Raw genomic sequence first — 24,384 nt, 5'->3', positions numbered from 1 at the left:
TTGCTGAGCCAGTCTGTTCCCAGCGTGCTCCTGTGACCTTGGATTCCTTCTACAGGCTGATTCATAGACCATCACTCCGCTACGAAGCAGTAACATACCTGGAAGCTCCTTCGATGTCGTGCATCACCCAAGCCTGTAGTTTATGAACCTTATTTGGGTCCAAATTAAAGACTTCCACACTTCCAAAGGTGCTAAAACAGAAGAGATAACATCACTGACCTCAAGTCAAAGTGTAGAGCATCTATACCTCCTGTTACAATCCAGCCTGCTGGATACCATTGAGCAGAATCTACCTTGCTTCCCATTGCTCCTCATTGAACATGACTCTTGGTTACTAGCTTTTCAAGATAAGAGTTTTAACCATACATCTAGGCTGATTGATACGCTAAAAAAAAAAAAAAAAATACTTGCATTACCAGAGAGCTAGTTAGAAACAGAAAATCTCCATTCAACAACATCTTTCTAGATTCTTCCTTGTTAATGTGAACAGTTACCCCTCCTGAGGCAAGGACTTGGATCTCAAATATCAGATGGTGAGATTTTGAACATTAGCTCTTTCACCCAAAGCCCACAGAAAAAAGAGGGCCAGAAGAAGACAAAAGAGTTAATGTGGCTTTGTAATATAAAATACTAAAGCAGAAGAAAGGAGAAATTAACTGAGGGTATCTATAGTACCCAGAAAAAAAAGAATGTGTTCTCATTTTCAGAAGCATGTTTATCAGAGAATGATTAGAGAACAAGACCATCGTCATCATAGAAACTAAGATGAGAAGGAGACCAGAGAAGGAAGGCTTGAGTGTCGGCCAACTCAGCCCTGAGGAATAAATGAAAAAAAAAAGACATTAGCTAATATGTACTGGGAAGTTTTCAATAGGCATGGAGTGCAGCAGTGTCCACACGTTATCTCAGTTTAACTTCTATAGCATCTTCAACCTATCACTTACATAGACAGGGACTCACAGAGGCTAGATGCCTACCCAAGATCACATATAGTATGTGTAAGGTCCTCTGGTGTCCTCAACATTAAAGCACTACAGGGTTTTGCCGGCAACACTGCCAGAAGAGGAGGAAGGTCAGAGCCCAGCATGTTTTCTGATGTTCCAGTGACACCTCTACTGCTGACATGGGATTCCTGCTTTTCAGAGTGGAGAGAGCCATTACTCCTGAATGGTGAGGATGCAAACAGGGAGATGTGTGGAGGCAGGGTAGACAGTATCAATGAAGTGAGAGCACAGAATTGGGGGGGGGGGGAGGAAGAAAGCTGAGAGAATAATGTGAGGCCTCAAAAAGTCAAGGACAATGACTGGAAACCTGTAACGGCCTTTAGGAACTTTGGAGGATCTTAGATGAACCAGACCAAACGTTGACCCAGAAAGAAGAGAATACATAAGCTTTACCGTTTTAAAACCTCAGCTCTTCAGGACGTATCTGAAACATGGAAAGCACATCCTTTCTAGCAATGCCATGTCCAATAGGAGACTATGGTAACTGGGATAATGAACCCTTGCACAAAGAAATGAAACAAGTACCTGTTTTTGTAAAATGGCTCACTGAGGGACCCGTTGAGCATCACTTGGACCACACCACAGGCATCTTCTGCAAACTTAAAAGAGAAGTCCATCAGCCAGGCAGGGTGGTGACTCATACCTTTGATCCTAGCACTTGGGAGGCAAAGGCAGGTGGATGGATCTCTGCTAGTTTGACGTCAGCCTGGTCTACAGAATGAGACTGAAGACAGCCAAAGCTATACAGAGAATCCCTGTATAAAACCAAAACCAAAACCAAAACCAAGAAGAAGAGAAAGAAGAAAAAGAAGGGGAGGAGGAGGAAGAAGAAGAAGAGGAAAATGAAGTTCATCATTATTCTCCAGAAATTCCACCCAAAAAGTACTTTAGTATTAACTAGAGAGGGAGAGAGAATAGCTTCCATAGTTCTAGTACAAGAATGGTGAATTTATCCAATAGTCTAAGCCATTGGACGAATTTACTTTGTATGAATTCTTGATGCAGCCATGGCAATCTGCATGAATGAAAGCACTCTCATGGTGTCATGTACTGTAGATGCTACATCTCATTTAGTAGAAGCAAGGTGGACAATTTAGGGGTTAGGGAGATGTAACACTGTAGAAAGGGAAGCCCAGGTAAGAGGCAGTGATCCTAAGGCTCTAAAATGGCACAAAGTGGGGCAAGTGCTTGAATAAATGAACATGGTTGAGCAAGGAGTTTTATTTCTTCATGCAACCAACTTTCAGCTAGGAGGCCAGCTAAGCACTGGAGGTCATCATGTGAACAGAGTACTGTCCAGCTTCCTTTGGAGACAGACCTCTGGGACTTGGGTCTCCTTCCACCACATCTGTGAACATTACCTAAGGATATTTCATTGTAATGGTGGCTTGAACAGCTTTAACTGTCAGTATGAAGAGCTTTGTGAAAACAAAGAGCTTGGATTCCCACGTGCTTCTAGAACCTTCAGTGCTTTATACCTAGTGCATGGCACAGGAAAGTTTTACTCAGTAAAATACCAGGAATGAAAAGGATGGCAGGAGAAAGGACGATACTCTGTACTAGAGACTAGGAAAGAACAAGAAAGTACCATACAGGACAGAATCCATGTCCCAAAGAGTAGGTGGGACTTCACTGGTGAAGCTGTGACTGGAAGGGGACCTTAGTTTAGGAGAAAGTAGTTTGTGGGGAAAATTACAGTGGATATTGAATAAATCAGTTCATAGATGGCCATGCACTTTGTTAGGGACCCTGGACTTTATTCTGCAGGTGACTTCTACACTATGGATATGTTCGGAGCTGAATTATGAAGTCCAGTGGTGCTTGTGTAGCCACAGAGGGACCTAGTCCTAATCCTTATGATTAATTATTAAACATTGACTCAGAAGAGTCCTGGAACCTACAAAGGAGAATTCTCATGAGTCCTCTGATATAAAGTAAACACAACTTAGCAGCAAAGTGATCTGGGAATTTAAACCTGTAAGAAGAACCATCCTTATTGTCAAAAAGAGGAACTAGTTTGTTTGTCTTTCTCAAATAGATCCTAGAACAAGGCGCAGGTACTCAGTATCTCAGAAGTCAGGGTGGCTTCAATCACCCTCCCCATCGAACCCTTAGTACCAAAGGCTGAGACGAGATACAAGGAAGTACTTCTTTATATAAAACATGAATTAACTGCTGTAGAAGGTTTTAGAGATGATGTGGCTGTAAAACATATCCCAAGGTGATAATGGAAAATATTCTCTGTAAAAGCAAGCAAACAAAAATATACAATGTCTTTGAGTTTTCAAAACATAGAATAAGTCTTCAACAAACATTTGTTGCATGTGTGGGTTTCACTACTTAAGAAGATAGTGGCATTTTTATTTGAATGGAGCAACAACTATCTAGAATAGGTACATGTTGATTTCCATTTGATGAAGATGAAATGAGAAAATTGTGATCAGAATGTCTACGAAAATTGGTTTTGGGGGTTGGAAAGATGGTTCAGCATTTAAGGGCACTGACAGATCTTGCAGAGGACCTGGGTTCAAATCCTAGTACCGATATGGCAGCTCATATGTTTGTAACTCCAAGATTTGACACCATTACATAGACATATGTGGAGGCAAAGCACCAATATACATAAAATAAGGGTTAAGTAAATTTTAAGAAGTAACCATGATATTGATGGTGTTTCATATGGTTGTGAGGATAGAATTCTTAACTCCTGCAACAGTTGGACACATATCAAGTAACCTATAAATGCAGATTATTAAGAATGTTCCAGAAACCAAATCAATACCTGGGACCCAGGACTAACCCAAGCCTAGCATCCTGGTAGACACAGCCAATGAGTGTTATCCCTTCATTGGGTATAGGGATTCTTCCCCTGAGCTCCCAAAACCTTTGTGGATGTTCTGAAGTTGTATGGGAAAATCATCTTGCATGTTTCCTTTTTGCGCTTTCACACCTAAAATGATCTGTACCCCCCCAAAAGGGCCAAACATCAACCTATCATGGACCAATCATGGACTTCAGTGTTTTCAGTAAAAACTGTTTGGGACATACCTTTTGGGAAATCACTTTCCAGAACACAGTAATAGGGTTGTTGGGACAGTTTTCACTCCAGTGTGGGCAAGAGTCATAGTTCATATCTGAAACACATTGTTTATAGAAAATAGTTAAGTGGAAAAGGAAATGTACCATTGGGCTCTGTTCTTGGCTGTCCAATCCCAGTGGGAGTGCATTCCAACAGCATCTGTGCCAAGACAGAAGCTGGAGAATGGACACAGCTCAACTCAATTTACCTAAGTGTCCCCTGAATTCCTTCCAACACCTTACCTCCCTGTTCAGATCCCAGACAGGAACACTGTGATGGGTTTTGACTCAACATTCTGGGAAATGGCAACAAAAGTGCACCCGAAAGACACTGGCCCCTGTCACTCCCCTGGAGTCCAGGGACACTTAGGAAGAAGGCCAGGCCTTTTCGGGAAGAAGACACTTTCCCCAGATAGTCCTCTGATTACTGGCAATTCTCTCTTGTGGAGAGTTTCCTTCTCAGCCTCCATAAATTTGGGGACTTAGGTGGTCTCAGGCTTTCTATAACCAACCCTACAAAAACAGGTTCAGCCCTTAGTGTGGTGCAAAGTATAGAGAGTTGATACATGGTTTCTACGGCACTGTTCTCAAGGTTATCTGCCTTAGTATATATATATAAACATTTACTGAGGGTTAGGTTTTAGAGACAGAGGGTTGAATCGGGTGGGAGCCCTGCCTCACAGGGCATGTGAAGTAGTGAAGTCAAATAATCAGAGACAGATTAACTTTGATTGGGTACTATTACCAGAAAAAAAAATTCAGGATGAAATTTGCTTTGAAGAAGAATCATTGTCTTCAGACAGACTCTAAAGAAAAGGGCACCTTATGCAGATGGCATGTGCAGAGGCAAAGAGTCTTAATGAGCTTTGATCAGAAAAGGAGATGGAGAAAGGAATGAGAAGACGAAACACTGAAACACTGGCATCTGAAACACAGAGGTCAGGCCTTTAGACCATTAGCCTAGGGACAAAAGAGAGATTGTTAGGTTTTAGAGGGAGATAGACATAATCACGTTTTCACTCTAAGAAAAACTCTATGGTGTCAGATAGAGACTGACCTAGGAGGGTAAGGAGTGACCAGTAAAACATAGCATACCCAGCAGGAAGGAGAGGGTGTTAGTGTGCTAGACTAAGGCAGTGTGAGGGAAGACGCACAGATGGCTTACTAGGCAAATAGATTCTGATTGACCATGAAGGGGAAAGAAAGAGAGATCACCTTAAGATGATACCTTAATGCCAGGCAGTGGTGGCACATGCCTTTAATCCCAGCACTTGGAAGGCAGAAGCAGGCAGATTTCTGAGTTCGAGGCCAGCCTAGTCTATAGAGTGAGTTCCAGGACAGTCAGGGCTATACAGAGAAACCCTGTCTCAAAAAAACAGAAAAAAAGATGAAACCTTAATGTCCGTATTAAGTAGCTCAAATATAATAATCAGTTCACTGTGTCTATTTATATCCAAACATTACACTGTATACCTTAAATATATATAATTTCAATTTCAAAACATGTTTAAAAAAGTGATCCAGAGTTATGTTCAAGAATACATAATGCAGAATGAAACAACATATAAAGGTTAAGGAAGTGACTCCTTGCCAAAAGTGAGGAAGAGAGAGAGGAAGTGGAGAGAGATGAGGGAGAACATGAAGGAGGTAGAGAGGGAAAGTGATGGAGAAACTGGATGTGGGGATGTATGACCTCAGCAGCCTTATGAAGCAGTACTGTGGCTCGATACAGTGTGCCTCACCAGTGCCCACGGTAAGCTTAATTCTGTATTGCAATGTGTGTGTTGGTGGGGTGGGACTCTGAACAGAGTTGGGATCATGAGGAAATCTACCTCCATGAATGGATTAAAGACTTTCTTGAGAGATTGGATTATTTTTCTCTAGACTATATTAGAGCTAATGGGACTGGATTGATTATCACAAAAAGAAGTAATAAATGACTTTGGGTTTTTTCACTCTCTTGCTTCTCCTTTTATGGTGATGTTTCCTCCACATGTACAACTATCCCTCAGAGATCAAAGACAACCCTAAACCCCAAAGCTGAGGACAGTGATATATATATATATATATATATATATATATATATATATATATATCACTTGTCATTAAGCCCAGCTTGTCATTAAGGTCACTGATGGCATTAGAGTATACACCTATTGACCTTTCAAGTTCCCTTGCCCAGCTCAGAGCTCCCTTCCCATTCACCCTGAGCCATCCCAGGTAGTTCAGATCCTTACCGGAAGTACTGGGGTCTCCACACCATCTGAGATCATCAGCAATGTAGCCCATCAGGGTGTCCTCCAGGGTGAACATCTTCTCCTGGATCCAGGTATACTGATGGGCCAGGTGTTTGGATTTGCTCCAAAACAGAGACTTGAGAAAAAACAAAATCACAATTTAGTAGACACAAAAATAAATCTAAGGGCTAGAGATGTGGCTTAGCAGTAGATTGAGTGCTAACACACACAAGACTCTGGGTTCCATCCCCAGCACTATATACATACATTCATACATACATACACACACATACACACACATACATACACACACACATACATACACACATACACACATACATACATGCACACATACACACATACATACACACACATACATACATACACACATATATACACGGATACATATATACATAAATACATGTATACATACACACATACACACACATACATATACACATACATACATACACACACATACATACACACATACATACACACATACATACATATACACACATACATACATACATACATACGCACATATATACATACACACATACATACACATATACACGCATACATACATACATACACATACATACATACACACATACATACGTACATGCATACATACATATGTACATAATACACACAAACACACCTTTTATAAATAAAAGATATATCGAAACTATCAGAGTAAATGACACACGCTAAGATAAAGTCAGTTCGGTTATTGTCTACCACCCTCCTCCTCTGTTCAGAGCACTGAACTGATACTCCTGGGGAACAGCCACAGAAATCTCCAGCTCACTAACCACGGGATTAGAACTGATAACTGTGAATGGGTGTGGGGGCTTCACTTAATTTCAGACATGTCAAATCTTGTTTTAAACATGGACTTTGTAGGAGTTTTACCTTGTGGTAGACCTTTTCCAGTGTACTCGAAGGACTGAACACACTATGTGTGTTTCTCTGACTCCAAGCCTCGTTCTATTTATATTTCAGCTGGTCACTTTAAAGCCTCTTATCCTTAGGTAACTTCTTTTCATTTAAACTCCACAAGGCTAAGCTACCCACTGGTGAAATAAAGTCCCTGATACCTGGTTTGCTCCTCCATTGGATGGCTCTGAAGAGCTAAGAAGATGTAAGAAAGAAATGTCTCTTCTAACGGAACTTCACCTTGTGTTGCTGTTTACTCCTTTAGTATCATCAGAAGCCAGGGCAAAGTTCCATAACTATAAATGTATAAGTTACTTTTGTTTGTGTAGGATGGAATTGATATTATATTCTGTCTTTCCTCTGTGTCCCCATCTCTTTCTTACTTTCCTTCCCCAGATGTCCTAAACTGTGATGGTACATCAGTTCTCTAAAGCCCCACCACCAGCATCAATATGACCCCACCCACCACATCAAATTATGCCTAATGCCAAGGTCTTCTCTCTTTCTGCATCCTAATGTTGGTCCTGGAACATCTTCCCTTTGGCTTTATTCTCAATTTAAAAAGGAATAAATAACTTGCCCTCATTACCTTGTTACATGGTATGGTTTGAGTGACCAATTTAACAAGTGGTGCATAGTCTTCTCTTGTGATGTTGCAAGGATTTTTGGAAACAAATGCTCTTTTGAATGTACTCAGTATCTTCTTGCAGTCCTGATCTCTATAAAATGAAAGATGGAAAACAGATTTTTAAAATACTTTTGAAGAGTCTGAAGAGATAGATCACGGTGGCTCCCAACTGTGTGTTCAGTTTCCAGAGCTAACACCTCCATCTGGCTTCCACAGACATGGCACATACATGGTGTATGAACATCTATACAGACAAAACAACCCTACATATAGAATAAATATTAAACAAAAATAAATCTTAGGAACCGGAAAAATAGCTCAGCAGTTAAAAGCACTGGTTGCTCTTCCAGAGGACCCAAGTTCAATTCCCAGCACCCACATGGCAGCTCACAATAGTCTATAACTCCGGTTCCAGGAGATCTGACACACACAGACATACATGCAGGCAAAACATCGATGCACATAAAATAAAAAGAAATAAAAGAAAAAAGATAAAGACATTTAAGAAGTTTAAAAAATATTTTTGGAACATAGATAGCAACAAGAAATACCCTTCATTTGGAATCACATACTCAGGGGGAGTCAGTTCTCGATTCCATCCTATCAGCTGTGAACAACATCCCTGTGAGATAGAAAGTACCTGAGACTGAGGCTCGGTGAGATTAAAAAAGCACAGGCACCTAACAACATTAAGAAGAAAATATGAAGACAACTAGCATTTTCTGTCTCATACTACATCTTGCATAAAAGCACTTAAGGTTTCTTAGGCCCTTCAGTAAGGGCAATATTTCAAAATAGCTAGTAGAGAGGACCGAATGTTCCCAACACACAGAAGTCATGAACTCCCGAGGCAACAGAGTGGCCTATCACTCTGATCACTATACAGTGTATACACAGACCGAAATGCCACGTTGTGCTCATAAATATGTCCAATTACTCTGTGCCGATTTAAACTTTAAGTAGGATTACTGCTGGTGGACTTGGTAATGTAGCACGCTACATCAGTCTGCATGCATAGCCCCACTCTCCCGCCTCCCCACCCCAGGCAGTTCTGTCCCTGGTTCTGGTTGAGAATCAGTGGATACAAATGGAAATGTAAAAGGTTCGAGTTTCTTTCCAAAGTCTAGGCAGGGAAGCTTAAGTTCATAGTACCTGCCTTTGAAAACTATGCCAGGAAACCATTAGTGCCCTCTCTTACCATACCTTTTACATACATAAAAAGAAAAATTTATGACATCATATACTTTACTGTCAGTCAAAATTTATAGGATACCATCACAGGCAATTGAGAAAATAGATGTTTGGCAGCTCCCTGGCTTTCAGGGTTTATGTTTTAATTCCAGTAATTGTAATTAATGCAGTGGCCTTCTCAAGAACTCTGTGTTCTAAGTCCCAACCATCATAAAAGTCTCATCATAAAAGATCTCCCTTTGGAGCATCTGCAGGACTTGAGACAGAAGAAGATGGAAGAAGGAGAGAACATTTTCCACTTTGAAAAGAGCCTGGTGGGAAAGAGAAGTTATCCAGCACTGAGACTCTACCACACATCAGACGTGTTCAACAGCGAACTCTTATTTAAGCTCTGAGACTTGCATTCTTCACAGATCATTTCTGTGCTTCTCTTAGGTCTTACATTCCAGTTCAAGAAATAATAAAGATTCAAGAAACCAACTGGAGGAGGGTTGTCTGTTCAGGAGAGGACCGGAGTAGCACTGCTGAGCATGACTTGGAAGGGTTGACGCTACTTGGAAGAGTTGGTAACTTGAAGAGATTAACAAAAACATCTTGCTCACATTATAAATACTGTTTTTTTTAATTAAAAACTTTATTGGTCCCTTGTGAATTTCACATCATGTACCCCAAACCCATCCAATCTTCCCCTCCACCCCTGCAACCTCCTCCCACCAAAAAGAAAACAAAAAACAAAATGATTTTAAATCTCGCTGCAGAAGTTGCAGTGTGTCATGGTATATCGCACAGTATAGGCTATAACCCACACACCTTCACTTGCAAATGTTTACTGCAATAAGTCATTAATTGGTCTTTCTCAAAGCCTCTAGCTTCTGTCACATCAACATTGGGTCCTCACTAGACTCCTCTCAGTTATCCTGTGGTTGCCCTGTGTCATGGAGATCCCGGAGCTTTGGATTTACAGGACTGGCCTTTTCATTTGCTTCAGCAGTTCATAGATGGGGTAGATGTTCGGGTGGGTCAACTCAGACCTCTTGATCTGGGCAAGAACGGATGCTGGTCAGCTCACCAGCTCTCCCATGCCTGCACCACCGGGACCAACCCTCCTATCTTGACCAAGCAAGGAGCAGGCCCAGCCCTCCTGCTCACATGCCCTCTGCCCACTCACCCTTGCTCTCATTACCAGGACCAGTTGTATTGTACTGCCCAGGGGAGGAGGTGTGGGGCTGCTCTCCTGAGTGCTTCAGTTGGTGAGGGACAAGGGACCAGCTCTCCCACACTCATCTTATTGGGGCCATCTCTTCAGCATTCACACCACCAGAGCCAGCTCTCCCATGCTGCCCAGGCAAGGGGCAGGGCCAGCCTTGTATAGCACTTGGGCATCAACATAGTCTTAAGCATAAGCCCAAGCCAGTGACATCCCCATGGCCTTCAGTGTTAACTCTGGCCACAGACATCAACACAGACTCTGGCTGCAGCGATGTCCCAAAACCAGACATAGCCCTTGACAGAGCCCAGGGCCCAGACATCATCATGGCTCCATGCGGTTGCACAGGTTCCTCATATCCGCCTGTTTCTAACTGCTACCCAGTTCCATCTCTTTCTACAGTGTGAACTGAACAGCTCCTCCCCCTCTTCCATCTATCCACTGAGTCCTCCCATGTCTCCTTCTTTCTGTCCTTCACATATTCACTCACTGTAGTAGCTCCGGGCACTTGGGTGTCTTTTTCCTGGCTGCTCTGGGAAATAGTGTTTTGTTTTTCTAGTTTTTCATTTTTGCTGTTGTTGTTATTTTGTTTTGTTTTTTTTTTAATATTGTTTTTTAAATTTCTCTATGCATTTGAAATTTTTTAACTTGTAACAAAATAAAAATAATGTTAAGATTAAAGTTTTAGGGGCAAACATCTACAGTAAGACATTTCAAGTATTCTTTCCTTTTTCCAGCTAAATTTTTTTTTTAAAGAAAGTTGAGCATGCCGAGTGTTACTGGTTACCATCTTTATGATTCAAGTTGAGTATCCCCAAAACTGTTCTCACCCACCATTGTAATCCTGCAAACATATGCGTCACAATCTTTACCTAAATAAAGCATGCCCCCAAAAGTGTGTACTTTCTTTTCTTCTTGAGCCTGGTGTTTGCAGCAAATCTTTCTCTGATCTTATTTCTCAGCTGTGCTTGTCTTTAGTTTGCATTCATCAAAATGCAAACTCCACTTTAGTTATAATAATAGAATTTATAAGTTCTGGGACTACAGACAGCTATCAGTACTGGCTAGTTCTGTTTTGTCTTGTGTTTATAGTACTAGGAATTAAACTCACAGTATCACACATGCTAGGCAAGTGCTCTACCGCTGAGATACCTTCTCCACCCCCATCTTGACTATGTGTAACTGTACAGATAAATAGTCATGATGTTTTGTAAGTCATTAGCACCAACACCCCATCCTTCCTCTACCTAGACCTTGGTTATCACAATTGTTTCTTTCTATTTCCATCAATTTGACTATGCTAGGTATCTCACAAACCTGGAATCTTTGTAGATGGCTGATTTTACTTAGCATGATGTTCTCAGCTATATTACATCTTAACTAGGGTCACTAGTGCTATGATCAGGTTACATCAGGAAAAAAAAGCTTTTAATTGGGAACTTGCTTAGAGTTTCAGAGGGTGGGGCAAAGAGCATGATGGCAGGTAGGCAAGCATCATGCTGGACCAATAACTAAGAATGTACATTTTAATCTGCAAGTAGCAGGCAGAGAGAGAGAGCAAGACTGAGTCTAGCATAGACTTTTGAAATCTTAAAGCCCATTTCCAGTCACATGCCTCCAATAAGGCCACCCTTCCTAGCCATTTCTAAATGGTTCAACTGGGATCCAAAACTTCAAATATTTGAGGCTATGAGGGTCATTCCTATTCAAACCACCACATGCTACATATTAAATTTCCTCCTTTTTGAAGGCTGAACAATATTCCACTGTACAACAGTATCTCTTTATCCGATCACTAATCAACGGGCATGTAGGTTGTTTCATTCTTTTGTTGTGTATTTTCTGTAGGGACTGCCATAAGTCTTACATGTCCAAGATGCTATCAAGATAAACCATTTCTGTCCTTGGGGCACTTGAACATAAAAAGAAAGATACTAAGTACTGGAGCAAATATTCTTAGTGCTGACCTGAACGTTGTCTCTCACTACAGGGTCTTTGTTCCATCATCCATTATCGAGTTAAGGACCATATAATCAGGAATAGTGAACCTAGGTGTCCATCCCTCATCCTGAACTCCAAAGATGTGAAATCTGGGATAAGGAAGGAGGCCTACAGACCTTTTAAAATGAACTTTTTTTTCCCCTCCAACTTTAAAATATGTCCTTGTTAAGTCACACACAAACCACAGAGGGATGCCAGGCTCAGACTTTGCCAGCAAGGTCAAGGAGAAGGGAAATGAAAAAATCTCAGACAAAATAAAAAATAGATGTTGCACTCTGCTAAGGGCCCTGAGCTCCCCTTTCTTTCCTGTATAAGGTACATGCTTTTTATATCAGAATAGAAAGTAAGGTCATCTGATTCTTTGTGTTGCCAGAAGAAAAAGGTTCCACTTTATTTTCCCAGAGTTCTTTACTTTGTTTGAATTTTCTGAAAGTCATATCTTACAGATTCTGAATATATTTTCCGGAGCTGATGCTATATGTATAATTTACTCAAGGGCATCCTGTTAAGTGCCTAAAGAAATAAGGTTTTGTTCTGGTCACTGTGGTCAGTCCATCTACCAAGCATCCAGATGATAAGGAGACTGAGCCAGTTCCCTGCTTTCTTTCTTTTCCCTTGGGAACATCTGGTAGCAGGCTTGTTGCCTTAGCTTCTCTTCCCCAGGACCGGAAATGGACAGATTGTTTGTGGAGATGCTCGGGGATGAAGGAAAAGCAGCTCTGACTTCAGAGAGGGTAAACAATATGACCTCATATCTAAACCTCATCTGAAGTCTCTTCAATTCACCACCAGCAATTCCACACAGCACCAACATCAGATAAAGCAATGGTAGATCGAAATTTGAATACAGACAAAAAGGAAATCATAAACATGAAGAAATGATGGTGATCCCATCCTTGTACTTGGCTGACTGAAGTGATTGATGCATCTTAACTATACAAACCTCAGCCTTTATCATGTTTCAGCCCGGTAGAGAGAAATTTATCAAGATTTCATATCAGAGAATAAGACTCATCCTGTCGATTCCATGACACTGTTCAAGTAAAGCCAGCTTCCTTGAATCTTCCCTTAAACTCTTAAAATCAAGCCAAATCCCCCTTCACGAACCTTTCCTGTGAATGTTTCATTCTTATAGAGAGCAACAAACCCAACCTACACAGTTACAGGATGCTCCCAGTGGTCCTGGGTTATGGTCTAGAGCAGTGGTTCTCAGTCTTCATAATCCTGGGGACCTCTAATATAATTTCTCATGTTATGGTGACTCCCAACCATAAAATTATTTTGTTGCTACTTCATAACTGTAATTTTACTATTAATATGAATCGTAATATCTTATAATATGCAGGACATCTGATATGTGACCCCTGTGAAAGGGTTGTTCTACCCTCAAAGGGATTGAGACCACAAGTTGAGAACTGCTGGTCTAGACATTAATGAACAATCTTGAGACACAAAAGAGTCCAAAGGTCCATGACAGTTGGGATGCCTTCATGAGTGTGTACGATGGGCAGAAGTTTCACAAGAAACCTGTCAGACTCTTGACTTTGGAACAAAGATTTTCCTGGTGAAAAAGAATCTTAGTTTGTGGGCAGTTTTTTCCTTGCTTTCCAAAATGGAGTCCTACAGTCTTGGCTTAGAGTAAGTCAGCCCACATCAGGACTGGAGGTCAACGCGTGCATCCTCTTTTCTACACGCTGCTCCTGCTAACACACTTGAGCTTCACTTGATCTGTTGCCACCACCACAAATCACTCACTACCTCTCACGCCTTCCTTTTCCTCTGAGTTACTCAAGGTTGATTGATTCCAGTGGCCAAAGGAGGAAAGCAGCAACGGAAGAAAGGACAGACAGTTCTGACGGTGCCATAACGCTCCTGTGAGCCAAACACTGCCCAGGATGCCAATGACTCATGCATACATCAAAACCTCACATCAGCCAGTGAGGAGGACTCTCTGTCTCTTAGGTAGAAGTAAAAACACCAGAGCTCAGAGCAGCTTAGCCCTGTCCGAGGTCAATTAGCCAGCTCCAGGACTACCTCGCTGTCTTTGCTAGACAATGCTGCCTCCCACAGGAAAACCCAAACTATGCACCTATGTTTCAAATAGTCGCTTCTAGAAGAAAATAAAAACATGATTCTAGGTCTCAGGAGACATTCAAGATTAGAACTGATCAGTCATATCTAGATGCTAGAATAACGTGAGCCTGGAGGAAAAGGTAAGGTTTTGTGCTGAGAAGAAATATATATATGATTGTCATATCCAGTTATTATTATTATTATTATTATTATTATATTATTAAATTTTCTCTCATATATTATATCCCCTCCCTCCTCCTCTTCCAGGCCTTCCCATCGCCCCCCTTCCACTCCTCCATTTCCCTTCAGAAAAGGCCAGGCCTCCCAGGGATATCAACCAAACATGGCAATAAGACTAAGCATCTCCCCTCACTGTTCCCAGTGTTAGGAGTCTGACAAGAAGACCAGGCTATACAGCCATAACTGTATGCCAAGGGCCTAGGTCAGACCCATGAAGGCTCTCTGAGCTCCCACCAGACCAGGTTAGCTGATTTTGTTAGTTTTCTTGTGTCCTTGTCCCCTAGGACTCCTACAATCCTTCCTCCCCCTCTTCTACAGGACTCACTGAGCTCTGCCCCATGTTTGGTTTTGAGTCTCTGCATCTGTTTCCATCAGCTACTGGATAGAGCCTCTCTCCTTTATACAAGTATAGCAGAATATCATTTATTGGTTTTTCCTTTTTTCCTTCCTTCCTTCCTTCCTTCCTTCCTTCCTTCCTTCCTTCCTTCCTTCCTTTCTTTCTTTCTTTCTGTCTTTCTTTCTTTCTTTCTTTCTTTCTTTCTTTCTTTCTTTTTTTTCTGATTCTATTCTAAGTCTCTGGGCTACCCAGCCTTTGATTCCTGGCCCTCCAGGCAGTGTTAGGGCTGAGATCCCTCTCATGGCCTAGGTTTGAAGCTGGACCAGTCATTGGTTGGCCACTCTCACAATTTTTGTGCCCCCTCTACCCAGCGCATCTTGTAGGCAAGACAAATTGTAGGTTGAAGGCTGGGTTGGTGTCCCAATCCCTCCACTGGAAGTCTTGTCTGGTTACAGGAGATGGCTGGTTCAGGTTCTAATATCACCCCTTACTAGAAGTTTTAGCTAGGGTCACCCTTGTAGATTCCTGGGAGTTTCCATTGACCTAGATCTCTATCGTGCCCTGCTCCCCTCAAAAGGCTCCCAATTTCAGTTGTCTCTCCCAGTTCTGTCTCCCTTTGTCTTCTCCCCAACCTCATCCTGTTCCCTTACCTACCCATCTCCAGCTCACCTTTGACATCTATTTCTCCTTTCCAGGGAGATTCATGAGTCACCCCTTGAGCCCTCCTTGTTACTTAGGCTCTCTGGCTCTGTGGATTGTAGCATGATTATCCTTTATTTTACAGATAATATCCACTTACAAGTGAGTACATACTATGTTTGTCTTTCTGGGTCTGTAAACCAAGCTTTTATATGGACAGCCTTCACTGGGTATCAGAATGTCGCTGTCGCCACTCCCATAAGAACCACATTTCAGCCTTTATAATGTGCCACTCCTGTGGGAGGCTTCCACGCCCTAAACCTTACCTTCCTTCAACACATTTGGCTTTTGAGGGGTAGAAATACACAGTCTATGAACTTTCCAGCTAGCTGGTCCTCCAGGTTAAGCTGTCTCTCCTCGGAAAAAATGAGCAGGTTCAGGAACCAGCTTGAATCTTGAATTTGAGGCTACTACAGGCTGTATTTAAAGTAGAGACTGCCACCTTGTGGGGGAAATGGGTCATCGGCGGGCCGCTAAGAAGCGATGAGGATTTTCTAAACAGGGTCTTTAAATAATAAAATTCTTGAAGTTAAAGGTGTCCCTAGAAACAGCTAAATACAAATTTGAAAAACACTTCGAGAGGAAAAAAGAGGGGAGGCAGGATCAGGTGTGGGAGGAGACGGGGCAGATGTACAGAGGGTCAGGAAACTGAACAGCAGTGTGTAGCAATGGGGGATGGGGAACTGGGGGTAGCCAACAGAAAGTCCCAGACACCAAGGAAGCAAGAGGCTCCCAGGACCCGACAGAGAGGACATTACCCAAAATACCCAACAAAGGGGAGAGAGAACCAACCTATAGAGACCATTTTCCGGAGGGAAAGTATAGCCCCCAGTTGAGGGAGGGGGGCACCCACCGTTTTCAAAAATTTTAACCCAGAATTGCTCCTGTCTATAGGAAATACAGGGACAAAGAGTGGAGCTGAGACTGAAGAAAAGGTCACCCAGAGACTGTCCCACCTGAAGATCGATCCCATATGCAGCCACCAAACCCAGTCACTATTGCCGATGCCGAGAAGTACTTGCTGACATGAACCTGATACAGCTGTCTCCTGAGAGGCTCTGCCAGAGTCTGACAAATACAGATGTGGATGTTTCCAGTCAACCATCAGGCTGACCAGGGGGACCCCAATGGAGGAGTTAGGGGAAGGACTGAAGGAGCTGAAGGGGTTTGCAGCCCCGTAGGGAGAACAACAATATCAACCAACCAGAACCCCACCCCCACCTCCAGAGCTCTCAAGGACTAAATCACCAACCAAAGAGCACACATGGAGGGACCCATGGCTCCAGCTGCATATGTAACAGAGGATGGCCTTGTCAGACATCAATGGGAGGAGAGACCCTTGGTACTGTGAAGGCTCGATATGCCAGTGTAGAGGAATGTCAGGGTGGTGATTCAGGAGCAGGTGGGTTGGTGGGGGAGCACCATCATAGAAGCAGGGAGAAGAGGGTGGGATGCGTGGTTTGTGGAGGGGAAACTGGAAGGGGGATAACATTTGAAATGTAAATAAATAAAATAACCAATAAAAAATTTAAAAAAAAGAAAAAGAAAAACACTTAGTTAAATTCTGCCATGTGTTAGTTGCTGAGGGTAAACCTAAGAACAAGGAAAAAAATATGAAAGTTGTAGAACATGCTAGAATGTTACAATTTCCATGTTAAAAGAGCTAGAAATGGCTAGGATAAGAATGTTAGGGGAGTGCTGCACACAGTGATTGATACTCTATAAGGTGGGGACATTAGATGACACTGAGCAAAGAACTGAAGGGAGACAGAGCCTTGGAACAGTAACTTTCAAATGAGTAATGTTCTGGACAGAAGGCCCTAGCATCTGATGTGTTAACAAGAAACCATTTGGCTGGAGAAAAGCAAGCAAGGAGCAAATGATGGAAACACAGGAAGAAAGGCAAATTTGACCTTCACCATGGACTATTATCTTTTGTGGCATTAGGGGCAACAGAACACTTTGTACACAGGAAGTGGGAGATATCAGAATGTCCTTCTTTACAGGCTGTACTCTGAAGGAAGTGGGGATGAAAGCAGGTAGATCAGTACTCCTGACAAAAGGAGCCGATTTTTTGTCATGGAGGGGGAAGGGAAGATATAAATCAAGATAGGAAAAGCGTAGCCAAGAATGTTCGTGTACACCTTTAATCCCATAAGGCCTGCCTAGTCTACAGAGCAAGTTCCAAGACAGCCAGGGCTACACAGGGAAACCCTGTCTCAAAAATGAAGAAAAAGAGGAAGGAGGATGAGGAGGAAGTGGTAGTGGTGGAGGAGGAAGAGGAGGAGGAGGACAAGGAGGAGGAATGAAGGGGAGGTGGTGGTGGAGGAGGAGGAAGAAGGAAGAAGAGGAGGAGGAAGGAGGGGAAGGAGGAAGAAGGAGAATGTGGGGAAGGTGGAGGAGGGAAAGGGAAGAAGGAGGAGGAGAAGGAGGAGAAGAAGGAGGAGGAGGAGGGGAGAAGGAGGAGGAAGAAGAAAAGGGAGAAGAAGAAGGGAAGGAGGGAAGAAGGGAGAAAAGAAGAAAATAATATGAGAAAAGCAGATAGATTCTGCGTTCACTGTGGATTTCTAGCTGACTGAGTATGTGTGAATATATGGTGTTAGAGAAATGATAGGGTCAGTAACTAGAAGGATAAAGTGGCCATCAGCTGGAAGAGAGCTTCCAGCAGAAGTTGCCTTGACCATGGGTTGTATTTGGAATAGCTGGGACTTGAAATGCCTATAAGACATCCAAAGGAAGTGATAGAATAGAGAAATGGGCTTGTGACGAGGACAAAGAAAAGATGATGATGAGCTCAGTGAAAGTACTGGAAGATGAAACATGGTCATCAGCAAAAAGCAAAAAGGAGGGTTGTGACAAATGCTAAGTGAACACAGCATGTCACACGGAAGGAACTGCTCTACAGTGACAGATCCTCCTGATACCCCAAGGAAGAGGAAGACTGAGGCAAGACCTTTGAAGCATTGGGAAGGAAATTGTGCCAAGATCTGCGTGCTTTCCACATGGAATGGCAGGGGTAGAGAGGATCTGTTTTTCTTCCATTTATGTCAAATACTGTATCTTGAGAATTTATATCGGAGAGCACCACCTTCACTTAAATATAAAATAAATATGTAATAAAGAAAGCAGCAAGTTCAAATCCATCTTCAGTACTCTCATTTTTTCTTGCTGGTTTCAGCACTTAACATGTTTTCTCTTAGGATAATAGCCAAGCTTTCTTACTAGTCCTAACTTTGGTTGGAAAATTTTAGGCTTAGTAATTCTGTGACAGTCATTTGTAATCTCTTCAAACTCCTGTATTCTCTAAAACCTATTTATCATTTTCTCTTAAAAATTCCCAGTGTTACAAATGCAAATGTGTAGAATACACTTATAAAACATCAATACAGTGTAACTTGATCTGTTCTATGTGGAAGAGAACATATCCTGAGAAATGAGTCCAGAGAGAGTCCATTTCTTCTTTTTTTCTTGTTTTTGAGGCAGGTTTTCATGTAGCCCAGGCTGGCCGTGAACTCATGGTGTAGCTAAAGACAATCTTGAACTTCTGATTCTCCTGTCTCAGCCTCGCAAATGTCGGGATTCCACCACATTACATTTTATGAAGTGCTAAAGATTAATCCTCAGCTTAGCACATAGTAGGCAAGCATTCTCCTGACATAGCTACATCCCAGTCATGAGCCTTGTTCTTTCTATAATACCATTTCAGGAACTAACCCTTGGCAGGAGATGAGTCCTCTTCTGTGAGTGGTATCCTAATGACTACTGTTTTCCACTGGGCCCTGCCTTCTAAAGGCTTTCCAACCGCTTATGCCTCCACACTGAGAGCTAAGCTTTGAGCACAATTTCTTCGGCAATATACTCAAACCATATCTATCTCCTCCAAAAAATATTCTTTAAAACTATATCCTTACATTTAAAACTATTTCCAGCACCAATCAAAACAGTTTGGTGGTTTCTCAAAAGGTTAGTCATTCATCTGCCATTTAGCCCAGTTCTTTATTTCTGGATACCACTCCCCTTCCAAATGAAACTGTATGCCTATATATTAATTTAAACACTAATGCCCAGAAAACCTTCATTCATCATTTTCAAAATGGGAATATAAGCCAAATGTCCATCAACCAGTAAATGGATAAACAAATTATCATATACACATACAGTTGACTTAGTAATAAAAAGAAACCAACTTTTAAAATATATTATCTATGTATGCAAGTGTGATGTATATGTGTGTGAAGTGTATACACATCTGTACAGATGAATGCACTTTTGTACATACTCACAGAGGCTCAGGGAAGACAAGGTGTCCTACTCTGTCATTCTGTACATTACTCCTTTGAGACAGGGTCTCTCCCTGAACTGGAGCTAAACTTATGACCAGCGAACCTCAGTGAACCCTGGGCTCTACTCCCCACAGCTCACATATAGGTACATGCAACTCTAGGGCAAGTGGGCTGAGCCATCAGAAGGCCATAAGAACTGGTGAGGTGGAGTGTGCCTAAACCATGGGAATCTCAGAGATCTGAGACAGCAGCAACAGAGCTGTTCCTTCCCTGTCTCTGTACCTGCTCTGGAACACATAGCTACAATACCTAACTGAGAGGACTGTGGGTCACATAATGCAGCACCAGGAGTCCTTCCCCCATGAAATTAGAGCATCACCAAGGTCTCAAACTAAGCCAATAGGAAACATTAACTCCCACTTCCCAAATCCCTTCTCACTCCACAAGGTTCATATAGTCCCTGTCCACATGGAAGAAAATGCAAAAATTATTTCACTGAGGGTCATCTGAGAATGGCTGTCTTTACTGAGCTGTAACACTTGGGGAAGAGCTCTCAGCTGAAGCATTCATCAGGTCGTTGGATCTTGGCTAGGCTTCCCCTGCCTGCAGAGGCTCACAGCAGAGCCCAGCAGCTCACACCAGCACTGCTGCCTCTTTCACTTTCAAGACTCAGGGACTCCTGCTACCTGCCCTGTGCAGAATGCCCATACCTCTTTACCATAATTTAAGAGCTGTGATACTCCCAGCAGTGTTCCCAGAACAGATTCCTGTGGAACCTATTTGTCCCAGGCTCTGTTTCCCCCTTCACGTTCTGACTTTTGATGGGCAGCAGATCACATGCAACCACATCTAGCTTCACATGGGAACTGGAATCTGAACTCAAATGAACAGTGGACATGGCATTACTAATCCTCGGTTAAGGTCAAACATTCAATAAATAGCATTCCTATAGCTGAGTACACAGCTGCAGGTAGGGATCATTTTCCTAGTTTCACCATACACTAGGACACATGCCAGATAGTTAAAAGACTTAACTGTGAAAAGTAGTAGTTATGACTCTTAAACCCATTCTTTTCATAATGTCACATTTTAAAAAATCCATTCTCAAGCAAGATACAAAGGTACACACATAAAATATAATTTCAATGACATTTAGATCTTCAGGATGAAGGGTACCATATATAAAGTCAAGAATGAAGCCACAGATTGAGAGAACATGTTTGTCAACCATATAACTGACAAGAGATGAGGATGTTGAACATAAAAACAAAAATGACTGTGCAGTAGTAAGATGGACAAAGGTCTCAATGATCAGTGAATGCACAAAAGATGATCAGTTGGCCTAAAGGATCAGGGAAATGAAGGCAAAAATCAGTGTCACAGTTTCAAAGAACACTTAGAGATCATCATGCAAGGAGACTTATTCTGCAGGTTTGGAGAGTACATTTCAATGTTGTGTCCACATGTGACATGGCTGGCACAGTTGGTCCAAACCAAACAGATTTCCTTCACAACTCTTGTCTGTTTGGAGAGCATGTCTCCACTGAAGGTTGCAAAATACCAACCACTTCTTGAACCACCTCCTTAAACCTTAGGTTAGCCATGCAGGCCACTTCCAGCCAACAAAATTTAAGGAGAAGGCAGAATAGTGAAGAAAGGATTCTTGGAAAGACATTGTTATCTGGTGAGAGGAATCTCAAAATGAATTCCCATCTCCCTGATCTTTTTTACTCTAGATGTGATTATATGAGCACACAGTGGTTAGAAGTGCTGCAGCCAGTTTTTGACAAAGGCTTGAGGATAAAAGATACCCCAGGAGATGAAAGACTAGAGATAAAGAGCCTGCCTCCTCTCTGAGCTGCTAAGCTGACCCTGGAGTCACCTCACTTTTGGGTATCTCATTATATATATATATTATATATCTCTCACTTAAAGCCTGTTTTGAGTCTCTGTTGAATGTAGCCCTAAGCCATTTAATTGGCATACTCAGTGTGGTGGGTTGAACTGTGTCCTCACAAAGATGTTGAAACCTTACTCTAGAATCTCTTCTAGAATGTATTCTTATTTGGAAATAAGATATTCGCAGAAAACACACACACACACACACACACACACACACACTCCATATATACCTGCTGAGCACATTTAGTGTGGCTTGGGACTAAATTATTTCAGTGATGAGCACTGTGTATTAGGTAATCAATTGGGGGGCTCATTCAAGGGAGAGGTGAATTCATCCAAAGAGGCCATTAACTGGAGAGGAATATTAGAGGAAGATCATGGGAGTGACTGAAAGGAGAAAAGGAAAGGAAGTGATGTAATTATATTTTAGCTTGAAAAATTTTAAACTGCTAAAACTCATCTTTGTAGATGATCAATTTTATATGAAGTCGCTGAGGCATTTTCCCATTCCCTATGACTGGGCTGATGTAAAAAGGGAGACTTTGGGGCTGAGGAGATGGCTCAGTGGGTAAAGTGCACGCTGTAAGCTTGAAGACCTGAGTTCAAACCCTCAGCATTCATGTAAAAGTTAGGCACAGCTGCATACGGGGAGCAGAAATTAGTGTTCCTCAGCCCTCAGCGGCCAGCCAGTCTAGCCAAAATCCAAGGTTGAGCGAGAGACCTTGTCTTACAATAAAATGAAGAGCAAGAGAGGAAGACTACCAGTATTTTTCTCTGGTCATACAGATGCACAGGCACATACACACATGCGCACACAGAGGAAAAGTTGCCTATAAAGGGAGACATTATGTACAGAAAAAAAATACAATATGAAGACTACCAGAGAACTCCTTGAACCCAAGCAAGGAAGGATATCTAAAGATGCCAAGAGCTGGGAGAGGGGATGGAACAGAGTCCCTCACAGCCTACAGAAGCCACCCCTGCAGCCATTTCCACTTTTGACTTCCAGAATTCCCAACTGTCAGGAAGTACATTTGTATTGTTGAAGCAAGTGTTCAGTGAGCACCTGCTGTGGTAGCTCTAGCAAACCAAAAAGCCAGTGCAAGTAACCATGGCGCAGTCTATGGCTCATCTCTGTGCATAGATAAATGTCATCGGGATTGTAAGATATACTTAACCAGGAAAAAACAGAAAACAAAACAGTTAATTCCACAGAATGAAAGTGTGCAAGGAACAGAACATAAGAACAGCTGGAGCTAGTACCTTCTCTTACCAGAATGCTGATCAGCAAGACAGGGAAATCTGGAAGAGGCAGGGTGTAAGGAGATGGTGGAACACTCCCTGTGAGAAGAGAACAGCCCCGTGAAGAGAAATAGGGCTTTGGTTTTTTTTAAGAATAAAAAATAATATATGTTTTAACTTAGCAAATTTGCTCTTAGGATTCTATTTAACAAACACATACACACACATACATGAACACACACACATGCACGCACATACACACACACACACACACACACACACTTTATCTTAAGCATTGCTTAGGAAATATTGCAAAAAAGGAAAGCACTGCAGATGTCCCCGGGGGTGAATCTAGAGGACAGTAAGTGTCTCAACTGTGGGTCCATTAACTGTGAAAATGAGACCCAGCTGTGCTCATCCCAGCCCCCACTGTTAAATGCGGAGGAATAGGGAAGTAAGAAAAGACGTTGAAAACAAGAACATATGCTGCCTTGTGCTGGAAACACTTCTAGAAAGCTGTGAGACAAACAGCAGGATTACCCTCTGAGAAAAGAGAAAAGAAGTTAAGGGAGGTATTTTTGTAACCACTCATCTGTAACTGGCTACTTCTTTAAAAACAGAGAGAAAGCTGTGACACAATATAGCAATGTTTCTCTGTTGTATTCTTGAACAAAAAGAGATGCTCCTAACATTCCCTGGATATCTCAGTGTGCTTTAAGTAGTCATTCTGTAACTTTCTTACCTTGAAGAAATGGACAAAAGATACTGATTGAGGTTGGTGAAATGTGAATGGAGAAGAAACCCTTTGCATATGAAGAATGAGAAAAAGTTAACTTGTCAAATGCAAAGTACATGGCTTTCAGCTGTTAGTCAATCTGTTCAGACCCAGAGAATCCAGAATGCCTTTGGAAAAAAAGGGGGTGTTACAGCAAGAAAGCAGTTCCCAAATACAATCCAGTGCCCTTAACCTAAGCCTCAGTATCTCCTTGTGACTTTAAATCTCTACCAATTGTCTGTTTTCTGCCTGTCTTTGAAAAACTCCCAAGGAGAGTTCACCAACTTAGATATCCTGATGGTTAATTCAGCTTACTCCCAGGAACCAAGAGGATCAGTTTTACTGTGAATTTCATATGAAGTGCCAAAGACAGAAATCACTTTGTAATATTTGTTTGATAGTCATAATGAGAGAGAAGGAGAGGGAAGGGGGAGGGGGAGGGGAAGGCGGAGGGAGAAGGGGAGGGGGAGGGAGAGGGAGAGGGGGAGGGGGAGGGGGAGGGGAGAGGGAGAGAGGGAGGGGAGAGGGGGAGGGGGAAAGGAGTG

The 24,384-nt window shown here is 42.2% G+C and overlaps 1 protein-coding gene across 1 annotated transcript in view; it reads right to left on the bottom strand.

Moving 5' to 3' along the window:
- The window catches only part of Cd38 (CD38 molecule), a 42,524-nt gene that overhangs the window by 3,101 nt on the left and 15,039 nt on the right, over window positions 1–24,384 (bottom strand). Inside the window, exons 2-6 of the mRNA XM_028765249.1 lie at window positions 7,851–7,980; window positions 6,320–6,455; window positions 4,053–4,138; window positions 1,530–1,603; window positions 99–191 (exon numbers count right to left, since the gene is read on the bottom strand). Coding sequence (XP_028621082.1) covers window positions 99–191; window positions 1,530–1,603; window positions 4,053–4,138; window positions 6,320–6,455; window positions 7,851–7,980 — 519 coding nt within the window. The remainder of the gene's footprint in view (window positions 1–98; window positions 192–1,529; window positions 1,604–4,052; window positions 4,139–6,319; window positions 6,456–7,850; window positions 7,981–24,384) is intronic.

The sequence above is a fragment of the Grammomys surdaster genome, unplaced genomic scaffold (assembly GCF_004785775.1).
Source record: "Grammomys surdaster isolate TR1022 unplaced genomic scaffold, NIH_TR_1.0 150, whole genome shotgun sequence".
Lineage (NCBI taxonomy): Eukaryota > Metazoa > Chordata > Mammalia > Rodentia > Muridae > Grammomys > Grammomys surdaster.
Note: the sequence above shows the minus strand (reverse complement) of the source record. Positions and strands in the feature narration are given on the sequence as shown.